We start from the raw sequence: 17,071 nt of genomic DNA, 5'->3' as shown, positions 1-17,071 counted from the left end.
ACTCAAGCAGAAGGGTCTAAATTCGGATCCCCAGCTCCCATGTAAAAGCTAACTATGGTGGCAAGCATCTGCAATCTGGTGGATCCTCCTATCGTGAGGATAGGTGGATCCATCCATTCTGACCGAACTGTAATCTCCAGGCTCAGGCAGAGACCCTATCTCCATACATCCAGTAATTGACAAAGATACTCAACACTGCCCTCTGGCTTCCATATGCACACACACACATGCATATGACACTGAACCACGAAAAGACGCACAGAGCATAAAAATGAGCATTGTGACCATTCTCAAAACCACAGTTTACCACGGTTGAAGAACAGACAGGCGAGGGGGGCTAGCACTCAGAGCACCCCTGACGTGGAGACTCCTTCAGAGACAGGGAAGGATTGGGGGGTGAGGGGCATGGCTCAGGGCTCTCGTGAGTCCTTGGCAAACAGGTTCTCCCTCACATTCTTCTCTGGGCATAGGACATCAGCCTCAAAATGGCCTTCATGAAGAGTGTTGTGCAGGTCACCAACGCCATCAAAAGTATCCAAGACTCGGAGGACTTCCAGTTTGCCCACAAGTCTGTTCTTACAAGCCTCATAGTTGTGAGTGAGGACAGGGCTCCCCAATCCTGGGTGGCCTGAGGTCTAGCTCTCTAACTGTGCTCTGGTTGAAGTTCCTTGTGGATATCTGTGAGTTACCATGGGGGCTGTAAAGCCTTTCTGCCCCACTCTTGATTTGATCTACTGAATGATAGGCAGTGTGAACAGCTTTGGTGTATCGTGGAGGGGTTCATGACCCAAAAGAACATGAAAACTAGGGCAGGACCTTGTTTGACTTGTGCCCAGTGGTGCCCAGAAGAGGCTGGTTCAGGAACCAGTAGACAGAGGCTCACTGGGGATGGGTGGGGTGAGTTGATGAGAGACACCACCCTAGTGCTTTTCCTCAGGAAGAGACTTAGCAGACAGAGGTCAGAAGCAGGGCTAAAGAATCATTTGCACAGAACTTCAGTGAAGTTTAAAAAGAGTCAACTGTCTACAGGCCGATGGAACCTGTGCATCAGCCAACGCTTGGTCCTCAAATGTTGCCACATAGCTGACAAAGGAAGGGGTCCTGGAAAACCACCTATACTGCACCAGAAGCAGTCCTTGGAGAAAGAGATGCAGGAGGAGCAGGGAAATGGATGTTCACTGGCTCCTTTTCCCAGCCACTATACAACGGCCTAGCACAAGCCATTAACTAAGCATCAAGTCTTGAATAGGACAGGGAAACTTGGCTTGGGAAAGTGCATTGTGTGGCCAAGGACACACATCAAGTCACTGGTGACCCTGGACAAGAAGCCTGGGCCCATTGTGTGTGTTCCTTCTCCCCCTGTGCTTTGCTGCTAAATGAGCCTTAAAGAATGTGGGCATGTGGACCCCAGAGCTCTGTGCAAAGACCCAGGCCCTCCTCATTCTGGCATCAGGTCGTGTGACCACCCCTTGCTTTACTCAACTTCTGGGGGGAGCAACAATTCACAACCCTTCTTGTGCTGGACAGGCGATCATCAAAGCAGAAACACCTGACCACTTGGTTTCTCCCGTGAGGTCGATGGCAATGGATGCTCTCTCACAACTGAGGTGAGCTGGGGTGGGGCCTGCCAGAGCTTCTACTGCCTCCTGATGATGGGACAAAGTCTGTGACCACCACTCAGTGCTCCCCTTGGGCGTCCTTCAGACCTCATCCTTCCACCTCAGTGGCGGTGATGTTGGGCAGTAACTCCCCGAGACAATGGTAGGTAGGGTCCATCCCTCTCCAGACTGCTCTGTGAATTTTTTCAAGTTGGGTGCCTCTCCTGGGATAAGGAGGAGACTGGCAGGTATATAGGCTGTCCTCAGCAAAGCTGCTGAGGGCAGATTTTTGAATACATACCACTCCCCTCAGGAAAGCATAGATTGTTATATGCCAGGCAAAGTCTGAAGGGCCTTGAAGAAAAGACAAATGCATAGGCAGAATTATAGGTAAGAGCTGGTGACTGAACACCCTCTGTAATGCTTAAAAAAAAAAAAAAGTCTGCTATGAAAAGGTAATTTAGCCTTTGAACAATAGGAGCCATCAAAAAGCTAGTATAGGCTGACATTTGACTTTTGTCTTGAGCTGACGCAAGATGACTAGATTTGTTTGGGAGTTCAATCCCCACAGAGAGAACAGAGAGAGGTGAACAGGCAGGCGGAGCTTCTTAAGGCAAGATGTCTCCATTCAGCTCCGGGGCACAATAGATGCACCAAGAAGCCGTTACTAGAACTGAGCTTGTCCCAGACTAATGCAAAAGAATCCCTAAAGCCTGGACATGGTCCCTGGGGATACGATGGGGGGGGGGGGGTCCTTAAAAAGATGTCCAGATGATTTTAAGTAGCAGCCAAGATCATTCCTCCAGGCCTTGCCTAGCATAGAATAGTCTGCTCAGAGTAGGCAACAGGAAGTGAAAGACTGACTCTTGCACCCTCAAATCCTGCTTCCATCATAAATACAGTATTGAAGGATAGTGATCAGGTGCAACAGAGTTTGTAGTCAGGTGCACATGCCTGAGTTCCCAGTCAAGGGGCTGTGTCCTTCCCTCATTCTGGGACATGCCTCCCTTGTCCAGAGTAGGCAGTGCTCGGGATGAGCTTAGCCCCTAGTGACCACCCTTGCTGCTACCATGTGTTTCCTCAGCACACTGAAGCCTTTCTACTCTTCAGAGGAAAGCACAGAGTTGATGGATATCGGCATCCACACTGTTATCTCTCTCCAACCCCCAGGGGAAGACAATGAGTCCATTAAGGTAGGATTCCTCGGGGAAGCCTCCTTGTTCTCTGGGTCAGAACCTGGACGTTTGCATTGGCATAGGCAGGCTCCACTTTCCCAAACCACCTACAGGGCAGCAATTTGGGGCAGCTCTATTAGTCAGCATGAGCTAATGTTAGCCGCTGTAACAGGTAAACCCTGGGACCTCAGAGATTTCACTAGACTCAAGCTTATTTCTCATTTACAGTGAGCCCAGTGGTCAGTGGGGTGTGTATGCATGAAGATGCATCCTGTAAGTTGTCAGGGACCCAGTCTGATAGAATCTTCAACAACTGATTTCAGAGGTCCCTGGGTATAAGGGATGAGAACCCTTTTGTCTTCCTTCTGTGCTCAAGAATGCATTCCCATAGCCCACTTTCATGCCTCTCATCTCCTGATCCAGGCATAGAGACACCTGCAGAGTACTGGTAAGCAGCTATGTGTGCCTTTCATGGCTGCACAATGTGTTCTCTCTCTCTCTCTCTCTCTCTCTCTCTCTCTCTCTCTCTCTCTCCCTCAGACACTGTATACAAATGCCATGCATTCCCTAAAACAGCTGATGGAGGGCCTCATGCAGAGGCAGCTGGACCCCAAGGGGCTACAGGACACTGTGCATGTGAGTTACCTGGCAGAGGGGTCCAGAGCCAAAGGTGTCCACACCCTTTGTGGCAAGTGACCCAAGAGCCACACTGTAAGAAATGGCTTAGTGTGGCATGTGCTTTCATGTGCTTTTAGTCTATGGTTGTCTAGTTTCATTGCTTTGGGCTTGTGGTAAGACAAGACGTCATGGCAGGAGGGCAAGGTAGAAGAAGACTGTTCACCTCATGGCTGAAAAGTGACAGAGAGGGAGGACGGGATCCCAATATCCCCTGCAAGGGCATATCACAGCAACATCAATTCCCTTCACTAAGCCCATCGCCTAAAGATTCCATTACCTCTCAGCAGCAGCACAGGCTGGCACTGCTTTAACATATAGCTCTGTGTGTGTGTGTGTGTGTGTGTGTGTGTGTGTGTGTGTGTGTGTGTGTGTGTATTTATATAAGCCACAACAACAATGCTCACTGCACTGAACACACCTTTGACATTAGAATGTCCTGTCAGCAACACCTGAGCTGAGGTTTGGGATACAAGCACAACTTTCAAGTACTGTTCTTGTAAGGATACTGGAAACCTCCCAGTGACCCCAGCTTCACCTCCCTTCATGGTAGGGTTAGGCAAGAAAGTGTTTAGAACCATGCCAGAAGTATTGGCAGTCGAAATCTGAGTGGAGGGACCACGAGGTGAAATCTAGCCCTGGATGGAGCTGGCTGTCCCCAGGATGCTAACCCTGCTTCTGTGTTCTGGGCTCCTCACACAGCTCCTGGAGAAGTGGATCTTGTCAGAGAAAGAATGGGAACGGGAGAAAGCCATGGCCCTCCATCTCCATCTCATGCAGATCTACGTTCAAAGTATTGGTGTCTGCGTGAGTCCAGGGACCCCCATCCCACCTCCTGCCACTCTATGCTGCATCTGTAGAAAATGTCCTCATTCTCTTCAGGGGAGGGAGCACCTCTCAGATAAAGCTCCAGCCCAGGAGTCCCTTGGAAAGGGGCAGCAGCGATGTGCAAGCCTGGGCTTTGGGGTGGGTGAGGAAGCAGAGGATGGGATTGTAGCTTGGCATGGATCCAGGCTGCGTGGTGCCTGGGGCTCATGCAGCAGTTATCCAATGCAGAATACCACACAGGAAAGATACCATATACCCAGAATACTGAAATAAGTCACCACAGTCATAAAGCAAGCTTAAGAAGCATCACCAGCACTGGGAAGCGGAAAACAAAGTGGTATTTTATTGATCAATCAGCACCCATAGCCTGAGGTCTCTCTTCTACCTATGTTAGCTCTGAGCTCTGGCTCTCTTACTCTTAGAAATTGCTGTGGACAGGATAGTGGTTTGCCAGGACTAGATCTTGGGGTGGTGTGGGAAGGAAGAATAGGTGCAATGAAAGAACCTAAAGGATGTGCAGGGTCAGCGGTGCATACATCACCTAGACTCTACTATTCACATTTGATAACATTCTTGAAAGAGGAGGGGCATTGTTAACTGTACAGACAGGGAACCTGAGGGACCGCTGAAGCACCTGCCCAGGTCACTCATCTGCTGAGTAGGTTTCATGTTGGAACCTGGAGTTCAGTTGTAGGAATATGGCAAATGTCTGAAAGTTCAGAGCAATGAAGAACAGGACTGACTCGGGTGAATCCTGAGCTAGGATTTCTCTGATATTGGTTGACTGACCTCTAAGAGCCCAGCTCTGCGGCTGAGGAGATGTGAGCATAGATGGAAGGCACAGAGTGGCCAGGGCTTTCACACTGTAGTTGTCCTGTATGCTGTCCTTGGGCAGCCCTGGCTGTGCGTCTGAGTTTGGAGATCTGAGCCCTGACATCTCCTGTCTCTCAGATCCCTCTGAAGCTGGGGCAGTTTGGAATATTGGTTGGACTCATCGCTCCATGCACCTGTGATGTCCACAAAAGAACCCGCTTGGCCTCAATTAATGTCTTGTCCAGCCTGCTAGATCTTCATGGTATGGAAGAGACAGGACATGAGGGACATGTTGGGTGAGGGCTAGTCCTAGGTTATTAGTACAGGTGCCAGGGAAAGTATGTCCCATGTGCAAGCAGGCAAGAAGACAAGCATGTGGCTAACTTATAACAGAGGGGAGAGAGTACCCCAAGAGGGTCACAGAAGCGTCCAGAAAAAGGGGCTCATGGGATGAAGCAGACCCATTGAAGGCACAGTGTTGGACTTATCAAGCTTGCAGATACCAAGGGAGCAACAGAAGTGGATAGAACCAAGCTGGAAGAACAGTAGATAGGTGAACAGTGTGTGGAAGTGGTGTGTGCAAAGGCAGTCATGTTGAAGGAACAGTGAATGGAGGCTAGAAGGGAAGGGGTATGCCCATGCTGGAGGGCAGCCCAGGCTACTCACTCTCTCCTGCTGATTGTGTCTGACTGTATTCCCAACAGTAAGCCAGACGTGCTCTTTATGGGGAACTTCCAAGGAGCAGGAACTGCAGAAATGTAAGGAGGACCTTCAGGACACAGACATGGACAAGATTTCCAGTGCCTCCTCTAGAATCGCCAAGGTGACACTGGGCTGTGCTAGGGATGTCTCACTCTTTTATGCTGGCTGTATAGCCAATAGTATCACTCCGGAGATCACTTCTCAGCAGCCTTTGGCACACCTGATGCATCTGTATTGAAGTGACTTGTAATAGCCGGGACATAAAGGGTAGATACCTGACATTCCCTGGCTGACTCCTCCAAGACCCTAGTGAGTATGGAGAGGGCTCTGGGAAAGGTCCCATCAGACCCTGCACACTGGCTGTCTTAGTCACAGCTCTACTGCTGTGAAGAGACACTATGACTAAGACAACTCTTATAAAAGAAAATGTTTAATTAGAAACTTGCTTATAGTTTTAGAGACTTAGTCCATCATCATCATGGCAGGGAACATGGCAGCAGGCAGGTGTGGTGCTGGAGAAGCAGCTGAGAGCTAAATTCTGATCCACAGGCAGAGAAAGAGACTGGACCTGGCTTGGGTTTTTGAAACTTTGAAGTCCACCCCCCAATGACACACTTCCTCCAACAAAGCCACACCTCCTAAACCATCTAATCCTATTAATGAGTTCCACTCCCTAGTGACTAAGAATTCAAACATAGGAGCTTATAGAGGACATTCTTATTCAAACCACTATCCTGGCATTAGTTCCTGTGCATACTGATGAATACAAGTACCCAGAGCCATGAAATGGGCCCTGACCTTCAAAGAAATGGGACTTATAGTCATTTCTGCCTAAGGGGCAGAGGTAGTCTTCCTGGTGCCCACAGGAGTTTGTATAGCTGCAGGTTGAGGTCAGAGAGTGTCTGCAAGACAGTGCTGTGAAGAAGGGAATGTCTTGTATGAGATACAGGTAGAGTAAGGGCCAGTGATAAGGAGTGGAAGAGGCTGGATACACTCTGAAAGCCTTGGGAAACTGGGATACTCTTTCATTGCTCATGGCACAGCCTAGGGAATGCTGTTGCCCATGGTGGGCTGGGTCTTCCTTTCCTGGATTAACAAAACAATCTCCCACAGACCTGCCCACAGGCCAACCTGACCTAGATAATTCCTTATTAAGATTGTCGTTGCAGGTGGTTCTAAGTTGGAAACTTGGGAGAGGGGGAGTAGAGGGACCCTGGAATTCTGTCTTACTCTGGTCCTAGGTGGTCTGCCCAGAGTTTAACTGCGACGAGGTTGTCTCTCTCATCCAGAAGCTCTGTGAGAACATTGGGGCCATGGACCTGCAGCATGACAGGGCTGCTGTCACCTGGATAGGCATCTTCCTCCAGATGCGGGTCAAGGAGCTGGAGGACAAGGTAGCTGAACTCAGCAGGGGATGCTTTGAATTGGTGCTGGGACTGGCCTGCGTAGCATATACTGAGACTGAGTGCTTCCACCCAAACCAGAGGGTGCTAAAGAGGATAAAACAAAGTTCTAGAATGAGAAAGCTGTTGAGATGTAACTGGTCAGTGAGTAGATTAGGGACCACGGGTGCCAGGCTCTTTTCAATGTAGCATACACCTGCCCCTGTGAAGACACACTGAACATGTAGGAGGAAGAGACCCATAGGACTTCTGGGGAGGGATTTTGGGGTCTAACCTACCTACCATGTTCTCCAAGGAAGGTGTGTCCTACAGGGGCCATAAACTACCTTCATTTCTGTTGCTGTCATAAAGCATACTGACCACACACAATTTAGCAAAAATAATGGTCAAACTGGTGTACAGCTCCAGGTTTAAAGCTCATCACTGAGGGACAGTCAAGCAGCTAGTGCCATTATATCCACAGTTACAAGCAGAGAGCAACACATGCATCCTTGCTTGCTTTCTGCTTCCTTCACTTTTCCATAGTTTAGGGAACAGAGCCTAGGGAATGCTGCTGCCCATGGTGAACTGAATCTTCTCTGCCTCAATCAATTAAAACAGCCCTCCCTAGACCTGCCCACATGTCAACCTGACCGAGATAACTCCTTATTAAGATTCTCTTTCCAGTTGATTCTAAGTTGGGTTGACAATTTAAAATAACCAACACCAGTCCCAAATGCGCCCCCCCCCAAGAAGATGTCCGTCTCCTCCTCAGGTGGCTGAGATACTGGGTGCTATCTTAGTCCACCTGCCAGTGGTGGACCACCCAGAGGTGAGGCGGCATCTCATTGAAGGCATCCTCCTGCTGGCACACTACCACCAGGAGACCGTCCTCACATCACTTCTGAGGCAGCCGCTGCCCATGGAAAGGTGAGAGCCATGGAAGGTGGACAAGGCTAGGAAGAGCCTAAGCCCTGGGGCAGTGGCTTGCATCTGAGGCCAGGCAAGGCCCTGTGCCTGTGTCTCATGTAAGACATCCCTGCCCCTGGCCCTGTCAAGCCACTGACCCAGATCCCAGGTTTATTATTTCATTGGGTTGAGCTTGTATCTCATAGCTTCTCTCATGCCCTAGTTGTTCCTTCTAGGACAACATCCAAAAAGCCAGGAGCATTCTCTCATGGCGGCCCTTACCTGCGGGGAACAGAGGCATGGACAATAAAAGGCATGGCTCCTTAGGCCTGTGCCTCTGAGCCTCTGAGATATGTCAGCCTGTCTCTGTGCCCCGTAGAATATGTCCCAACGTGGCAAGTGACTTATCTATGTACAGCAGTCCCCTCTTTCTTGGTTAATTTTTTATTGTTTATTTCTGTGTATGTGGGTACATGTGCTGTGTGTGCCTGTACCCACAGAGGCCAGAAGAGAGAGTCAGACTCTCTGGAGCGGAGGTTACAGGTGACCGTGACCTGCCTGATGTGGGCGCTGCCAACTGAACTCAGGTCCTCTGCAAGAGCAGTACACACTCTTGATTGAATGCCGAGCTCTGTCTCCAGTGCCAACCCCCTTCTTTCTCATCATATCTTTAAAAATATTGCTGATGCCAGGGTATAGATAGGGTCATGGCAAGACAGGAAGTAAGTTTGGGAAGATACCAGAATTCACTTGGGCAAGGCCCAGAAAGAGGCAGAGTCATTCCCCAGAAGAGCCGAGCCTGTGTTGATCAGTGAAGTGAGATCAACTTGAGTAGAGAAAGAAACATTTCCTGAGAGGCCTCAGATCCACAGCAAAAGGGGCAGACGTGTGTGAAGCCTGGGTCTGGTACTGAGGTGTGGTGTTTCCTAAGTGTAGCCTGCAGGGTTCAAGGGGGAGGACTGTTCACACTTGGTGACCTCCTGAAAGTGGTGTGGTGGTTGGAGGATCAGAGCTGGGGGGGAGGGGGGCAGGGCCACATACAATGCACACACACACACACACACACACATATATATATATCAGCAGATATGCAGGGCTTAATGGCTTTCTTGGTGGCAATGCCACATGCTAGCTGTCACTTCCTTCCAATCTTGGCTTGCTGCTGAAACACAGCGATGCAGAAACTTTTGAAGAATGCAGCAGTTAACACAGCTTCCATTGATCAGAAGCCTGGAAGCGTTTAGCTATTCCCTTCATTCAGGGTCACACCAGACTGCCAGTGAGTGAGGCCGGGTTTCAGATCCCAAAGTCTTGCTAGGGGCACATAGTATTGGTAGAATTCAGACTGAAGCTGTAAGACTTTGTTTTGGACACATCCACACTCCTTTGTATTGGGTGTTAGGAGCAGTGTGCACCCACCTTCCCATCAGCTTCCTATGGATAACATCTAGTTATGTCTCTCCCCACACTGACTTCTCTGGCCTGGGCTCCTGCACTGGCTCCATGGGTTCGAATACACAGTTACTTGTTTCCTTGTCTATTTACTTGCTAGATTTGCTTGCTTTAGCTCTTTAGACTTTTCCAGATTCCCAGGTCTCTGTACCATCTGTACCCAACACAAGTCTCAGTACACTGATCTTTTCTTTCCCAGCAGGGCAATGGGGCTTCATCCAATGAGGCCATTATTCTTTCTAATTTCATATTATTTTTGTCTGGTTTTGTTGTTGTTGTTGGTTTTGATTTGAGACATGTAGCCCAGGCTGGCCTCCAACTCCTTGTGCAGCTGAAGCTGGCCTTGAACTCCTAACTTCCCCTGCCTCTACCTCCCAAATGAGGGATTTTAGACTTATATCATGATGCCTCATGAAGTCCATTTTCAAAGGTAGTTTGTCAGGCCCCTTGTCCTCTGGAGCCTTAGTCTCTTTTACTGTGGTATATGGAAAGAAAGAAAAAAAAAAGCCTTCCTGGAATATCAGCTCTAAACATTTAACTGGTACCCCCTGTGTGAGAATTTGTTCCTCCATTCACTATATCTCTGTCTCCTGTGACTATCTCCCCAAATTCCTGGGAGACATTTTGGGAGGAATGGCTGACAAAAAATAAATAAATAAATAAAAATCACTACAAGATGCTTGATGCTTCTTTAGGCGCTTGGAGGCATTGTTGGTTGTCCCTAGGAAGCCATCAAATGGGTGGCCTGGTGAAGCCAGGAGGCTGTGGCTTTCTTGCTGGTACCTTAGAAAAAACGAGGGACCTGCCCTGATTATAATATAACCATATATCTGGTGACCTTCTAGAATCCAACTCTTTGCTTAGGGGGTCACCAAGGGGTGTCCTGAGGAGTGCTATCCTGCCAGAGCAGGCTGCCAGAAAGCCCACCATCCCTGTCCTTCTTTGGCTAGCCACCTGACAGAGGTATGGCTAGCTGTGGCTGAGAATGTCCCCTTCGCACGGACCATGCTCCATGGCTTGCTGGGCCGACTGCAGTCCAGGTTCACTGCCAAGATAAATGCCACCTCCAAGGCTGACATCTGGCGCCTGGCAGCTGTGGACCCTCTGATGGTGAGTGGCAGGTGCTGGACCTGGACCCCCCACCCCCACTCCAGGGAAGTCAGGGTAGAATCCACCAGCCTTTCTCCCCGCAGACACTGTGTACCATCCAACTCCTCATGGAAAAAATGGACCAGGATGACAAATTCCCAGACCTGTTCCCTGACCTGCTGTATGCCTTCCTGCTGCAGCTCGGCAGCAGCCACGGGCCAGAAGCTGCCTCCCCTGTCCTGAAAACCTGGAGGCTGGTCCACACAGGGCCACTGCCCCAGGAGATGACCCTGCAGAGGTGCTCAAGGGCAAGTGGGCAGGAGGGAGGAGGGACGCGATGCAAAGCGGCCGACTTGGGCCAGAGCTGACCTTCAGCTTTTCCTTTGAGGCCACTGGGCTCCACAAGTCCTCCTGGGAGTAGGCTGAAGTGATTTTAACTCACAGCCTTTCCCCCATGTGTGTCCAGCACGGTGTGGGTTTCAGAGTGTGGAGACCCCTGTCTCCTGTGACCATTCCCCTTCAGTCTTCCTCAGCAGCCATCATCCTTGCTCGCCTCTCTCCAGGATCACCATCAAGTCCATGCAGCTTTTGGTCAAGAGGATCAACAGAGAGCCCCTGGAGCAGGCCCTGGAGGAGCAGTCTGTGTGGTCCCTGCTGGAGAATGGAGGCACCTTCCTAGAGGGCGTGAGCCTGATGGCCAGGTGGGGCCAGGACTCACAGGACTTCAAGGGTTCTGCAGAGGATTATCCCTGGGCACGGCATAGCTAGATGTCTCATTTCTGGGGTTGCTTACACACTGATGGATGTCCTGGACTCTGGAGTGGCAGCGGGGGCCAGAGAATGAGAGGTCAGAGAGAGGAGAGGCCTCCAAGGCCACAGTAGGTCCCTAGGCATTCTGGTCTCATCATCACAGCCCTGGGCATTTAACTGACACCCCTGCCCATACGCCGGTCATTAGCATAAGCTACCATGAATTATCATTGGCCGCATCTAATTAGTATGAATGTTAATTAGCGCAAGTCCGCATTAGGACTTCACAGCTCATTAGCATAAACCCTCGTTCAGCCCAGGCGGGGCTAATTAGCACAAATTCCCCAATTTATGCATATTTCGCACCATCAACTACCTGGGGAATAGAGAAAGACACAGAGACACTAAGAAGTCTGACTCAGTTCCCCTTCAAGCTGACTTTGGGCTCTAGAGTAGAGGACAAGAGCAGGCCCAATAGCCATCCCTGCGCTACCCTGTTTCTTCTCAGGCTGTGCATGCAGAACATGGAGAACTACATGCAGAGGCTGGCAGAGCTGGTGCTCACAGGCATGGGCTCCGAGGTCCTGAGCTGTTGCATCAGCAGCACAGCCATCTGTGTAGAAGTGAGGCATCCAGTCCCGGGTGGGCGGAGGGGTGCCAGTGGGCGGCGGGTAATTGTCTATGGGCTTCCTAGGGTGCCACATTTCCATGGCAGGCATCTGTTCTTTGAGGACTAGAGTTTAGGGGACAGATCTTGCTTTGTGTAGACATCCCCTCCTTTGCTACACCTGGTCTCATTTTTTTTTTACCTGAGGCCCGATATCCTGGGCAAGCGGAGGCTGAGACACAGCTCGTGCCCTGAGGGAACCAAACAAAAGGTTGCTTCTCTGCTTGGGCTGGGAGGTACTCACCTCACCACACTGGAAACAAGGAAAGTCATCATTGGCTAGCAGGACCTAGTTACTCAGTTGTATGGCTAGAACATTCGTGGAGTCTTGAAGGAGCTGGCCAGGAGAACTTTGGGAGAAATCAAACAGTGGCCCTGGACAGCTATCAGCAACCTTTTACTGAGAGCCTCATAGTTAAGATGTATTCCTGACTTGGGGGTGATGGGGAACCAGGTTATGAGTAGGGAGAGAGAGCCACAAAAGTACGTGGCTGGGTTCCAGTAAAACCCTGTGGACACTGACATGTAAACTAAACACACTTTCCATGTGTCATGATCCTTTGGGACATTTCCCATCATGTAGACACGTGGAAATGACCCTTGGCTTTGGACTGCGCTCCAGGCATCAAGCTTTCTTAGGCTCATAGATTCCTTCTACGTCTGTGCCCCTGTAAACTATTCATAATCATGACAGGAAGAGAGTTACAGCTTAAAGTGGCCGGAAGCCAGGCTAAAGGTCAGATGCAGGGGCCAGACACAGGGGCTGAGTCAAAGGGCTTAGTGAGAAATTTGGACTTTGTCCTGTGGGGTTTGTAAAATGAGGGTGTGGTCACCACTCACCACTCTGGCCCTCCCTGGATCTCCTCAGATTTAGAGGAATAGAAGAGCTACAGTGGATTGGGTGGTCTCAAGGCATTAGACTTGGCAACGATTACTGGACTCTCCCCCAGAAGCCACCCATGTGACGTTCAGTTTCCTTTAGGTATCTTTAAAACATGCTCACGAGCCCAGGGGACATGTCTCAGCACATAAACTGCTTAGCACAATGACCTGAGTTCAGATCCCCAGCGCCCTCCGAAAAACTGAGTGTGCAGCTATGTCTGTAACCCAGAGCTGGGAGGAGAAGGGGGAAGACGGGAGATCTGGGCCAAAAAGATCCAGGTTCAGGGAGAGGCCCTGAGGGCCAGGAGTCGTGGGACATGCCTTTAATCCCAGCATTCAGAAGTCAGAGGCAGGAGGATCTCTATGTGTTTGAGGCTGACCTGGTCCACATAGTGACACTCTGTCCAAAAAAAAAAAATTAAGTAAAGAAGGAAGGTCTCTGCATACTAGTGTGTGAGCACACACACTCATAATTAAAAAACACCCAGGGGTTCTTGAGCATGTACATTACGTATGCATCCCACTGGCCTGGAGTCTCGACATGCTTGAGTACAAGCCCAGTGGAGATTCTGCCAACTGACCTGAATTATGCTTCTTTCACGTTTCTGTGCAGACACTGGTAGGTGAGGCTCTTACGCATGGTGGCTGCCCTGTCATCTTAACAGAGGAAATGAATTATACTATACACAGGTCTCCACAGCAGGCAGCACTTGCGTTCCCTGCATGTTTCCGTATTGAATCCTACAGCAAAGCCGAGACAGCTGTACCTTTTCTGAATGAGAACACAGAAGCACTTGGCCCCCTCCCTCCTGCTCACAGAGTGGCCTTTCTGTGTATCATCCTAATAATGACTCCCCTGCCTTAGCACTACGCCTCAGGTAACTACGACACTCCCTTTTCTAGTTCATGAGTGACCCAGTTTTGCACCAGGAGAAGCTGCTGAGGCCGGTGGTACTGATGCTGGAGAAGGGTGCAGGGCAGGACAAAGATGAAACCCTGCAGGTGCTCTCTCTGCGTGCCTTGGGCAACATGGCTCTCGGTGCTCCCCGGAAGGTACCAAGCCGGCCTCGGTCTAAGGTCTCTGGACTGAGGGCTATGTGGGCACACACCTCCGGGAAGCTTGGGGTACTGCTGAGTGACCTGAACTCCTTTAGGTGAAGCAGTATCGAAAACTCCTGCTGGAAAAGTGCCTGGGCTCCCTGCAGGGACAGGTGAGCTGCAGCGCCATGGCTGAAGGCATGGAGGCCCTGACCAAGGTCCTGGCTGAGCTCCGTGAGGGAGACATAGGATCTTCTTTTGAAGCCATCTCTAAGCAGTGCAGGGCTTTCTTCGACAATGTGAGTCCAGACAAGAGCCACTCTGCCTCCCCCCCCACCCCCCTCAATATATGTATGCTCTGTTGCTTTAAGAAAATACCTGAGATTGGATGACTTATGAAACATAGTGGTCTATGTAGCTTATAGTTCTGGGATTTTTGATGTCTGAGAAGGTCTTCTGCTGGGTTGTATAAGCTAGCTTGGATCCTTGGTAGAAAGCCACACAAGGTCACTGTGAGAATGCCACCCTCAGCACCACATCTAATGCTGATGACCTCCAAAAGTCCCACTTCCAAAATGCCATTTGTATACGATCTGAGGAACTAAGTTTCCAACACATGAAATCTAGGTTGGGGCACATTCAAGCCATAACACTTCATTTTGCTCAAAGCCTGAAGAAATGAGGTGTCCCAGGGCAGAACAGTTTGGTCCTACATGGAGTGGTAATGTTCCTTGGGACCTTGCAACAACCATGGCTTATGCTAAGAGCTGGGGAATCAGCACCTTACAATCTGAGAGCTCAAGTGCTTCCATCCTGTGATGGGGGAGGAGTTCCCAGTAACTCACTGGGGCTCACTCACATTTTGGCAGCACCTCTGGAGACTTGTGCTGGGCAGGCAATGGAGTGTGTTCAAATCCCACATAAATCCTTACGCATGCCTTTGGGATACCCCCTTTCCCCAAGCTAGAGTCATGCCCGGTCTCTTGAGTGCTACATGAGTCCCGAGGAAGGAGGAACTGCCCTGATGGAAGAATCCAGAAAGCTCTGTGGAAATCTAGGAATTGGAATTGTCCATGGGGAAAGGCTGGGGCTTTGGGTTTTGCTGGGTTTCCTGATGACAGCCTGCTTGTACCTCTGGCTATCAGGAGAATGAGACGTTGCGGTTGAAGGCCTTTGCTCTCTTTGGGAAGCTTGCAAAGGTGGTTGGGATTTCCAAGAAGCATTTCTTCAAAGGGGAGGTGAAGAGAGGCTGGGTCTCCCTCCTGCTGCACTGCCAGGACCCTTGCCCCAGCGTGGCCCAGGTAACACCCCCCTTCCCTGTGTCCTATGATCTGGGGCCACAGTGCCAAAAAAAGAGAAAGGAGGACTTGCATCTGCTGGCTCAGGGAACTACTAGCTCTTCCACTCTCCGTCTGCCCCATTCCTCCTGTAGGCTGAGACAGGGACCATCCCAGGAACTCCTAAAGCAGGCTTATAAAAGGCTTCTCTGAGAGGATGCGTGCCATGGCTCCCCTCCGCTCTAGTCGCTGACTACAGCTATTGTCTGCCTATTTACTTCTCCTTCTAGAATATTCAGTACCTTACAGGCCATGTTGAGGTACCTGAACTTGGTCCCACTTACAATTGGCCTTAGACCTCTCCTTACGGCTCCCTATATGGCTAGCTGCTAGGGCTGTCGAGAGTTGAGAGGGCTTGGCTTGGTCTGTCACATCTCTTTAAGGCCCCAGGTCCCGAGAGTGAGGGAAATAGGGTGGAGGAAGGGAGAGTAGGAAGCCTGTCTATCCCAACTAAGCTGGCTTCATCTCCGGTTGCTACAAAGGCAAAGGTGCTGGCTGAAGGGGCATGTGAGGGGCACCTATCCCCCAGGGGCTGATTACAGATGCATGAGTGAGCTCCCAGGAGCCTCCAGCCTGACTCTTCTTTGCTCTGGAGCCCTTCCTGGGGCTGCTCTCTCTCTCCTTAGGGGAGATGCCACCCAGCGCCCTGCTTGTTGATGTCTCTCCTGCTGTCTTGTGCCCTGCATCCCCTCAGGCATGTGTGGCTACCATGTTTCAGTGTGTGCATTTCTGGGGCTGGAAGTCCCTGGAGAGTTCCTTTGGTCCCAGCAATGACAGCATCAATGACCAGATGACAGTTTTTCAGACAAACATGTGCTCCATTCTGGTGAGAAGGCCAAGTGGGGGACAAGGTTGGGTTTATGACCCTATTTTAAGGTTGGGTTTATGATCCTATTTTTACCTTTTACCATGAAAACACCCAGCAGGACAATGCAAGGGTACTTGTGTTAACGTTACTAACTGCCACAATCAGAGAGTAAAGAGACAAAAGTTAATTTTGACAATTGAATATATTTAGCCCCAAGTAACAAGATTACAGCCATTTCAAGATATGATCAGGGGAAACTTGTTATGTGGTATTTTTGCATTTTTGTTTGTTGGTTGGTTACAGTCTTCAAAGTCCAGGAAGGCCCCCAACAGGAAGGAATGCTCTTCCCCAAGTCATTTTCCACAGCCATGTGATCCTCCACAGCCAGGGGGCACTTGTTTTTTGCAGGCCCAGAAAAAGCCTGCTGTTCTCTGTGGCTTCCTGTTGGAAACAACAGTCTTCATGAAAAACAACTTGTCCAGGATCAGAATTGCTGCCTGCAATTTGGCAGGTGAGACAGATGTGTCCAGATTCAGGGGGGACCTTGAAGCCACTTAGTCAACCCCAGGTTTGGATGGGGGGATAAGCGGCTGAGCTCTTGCAACACCAGGTCTGCCAGCCCAGTTTCATGCTTGCTTGATCTTGCACACTGCCAACTTCAGCCAGATGAGACACTTGACTGATGTCTTCATAGGTCAATCTGTGCCTCTTGCAGGAAGGCAGCCAGTCCTGTGGGCCCGCTGACCCCTCACTGGAGTTAAGGCATGACTGTATATCTATCATTTCAGGAATTATCATGAAGCAGCTGTCTGCCCATTATCTGAAGAAGATGGACCTTGTGGGACTGCGGAATTGTTAAGTAGCGCTGACTCAAGCTGTAGAAATCTATGGCTCACTGACACCTTTGAGACCACGCTGGGGGTGGGGGTGACCCTTGGTTGTGGGCTAATGGGGAAGAAGGGGTAG

General features: G+C 50.2%; 1 protein-coding gene across 2 annotated transcripts in view; it reads left to right on the top strand.

Moving 5' to 3' along the window:
* Nucleotides 1–17,071, top strand: part of Mroh2a (maestro heat like repeat family member 2A) — a 34,779-nt gene that overhangs the window by 17,183 nt on the left and 525 nt on the right. For both annotated transcript variants that reach the window (XM_076914833.1, XM_034521760.3), the window contains 19 exons: nt 471–593; nt 1,528–1,607; nt 2,683–2,791; nt 3,314–3,409; nt 4,151–4,255; nt 5,228–5,351; nt 5,794–5,912; nt 7,033–7,185; nt 7,949–8,103; nt 10,485–10,644; nt 10,728–10,921; nt 11,187–11,324; nt 11,882–11,996; nt 13,826–13,975; nt 14,077–14,259; nt 15,106–15,261; nt 15,992–16,123; nt 16,514–16,616; nt 16,894–16,959. In XM_076914833.1, the coding sequence (XP_076770948.1) occupies nt 471–593; nt 1,528–1,607; nt 2,683–2,791; nt 3,314–3,409; nt 4,151–4,255; nt 5,228–5,351; nt 5,794–5,912; nt 7,033–7,185; nt 7,949–8,103; nt 10,485–10,644; nt 10,728–10,921; nt 11,187–11,324; nt 11,882–11,996; nt 13,826–13,975; nt 14,077–14,259; nt 15,106–15,261; nt 15,992–16,123; nt 16,514–16,616; nt 16,894–16,959 (2,461 nt within the window). The remainder of the gene's footprint in view (nt 1–470; nt 594–1,527; nt 1,608–2,682; nt 2,792–3,313; nt 3,410–4,150; nt 4,256–5,227; nt 5,352–5,793; nt 5,913–7,032; nt 7,186–7,948; nt 8,104–10,484; nt 10,645–10,727; nt 10,922–11,186; nt 11,325–11,881; nt 11,997–13,825; nt 13,976–14,076; nt 14,260–15,105; nt 15,262–15,991; nt 16,124–16,513; nt 16,617–16,893; nt 16,960–17,071) is intronic.

Source organism: Arvicanthis niloticus, chromosome 17, assembly GCF_011762505.2.
Source record: "Arvicanthis niloticus isolate mArvNil1 chromosome 17, mArvNil1.pat.X, whole genome shotgun sequence".
Classification (NCBI taxonomy): domain Eukaryota; kingdom Metazoa; phylum Chordata; class Mammalia; order Rodentia; family Muridae; genus Arvicanthis; species Arvicanthis niloticus.
The sequence above is the reverse complement of the archived record's forward strand: the minus strand, read 5'-3'. Positions and strand labels throughout refer to the sequence as shown.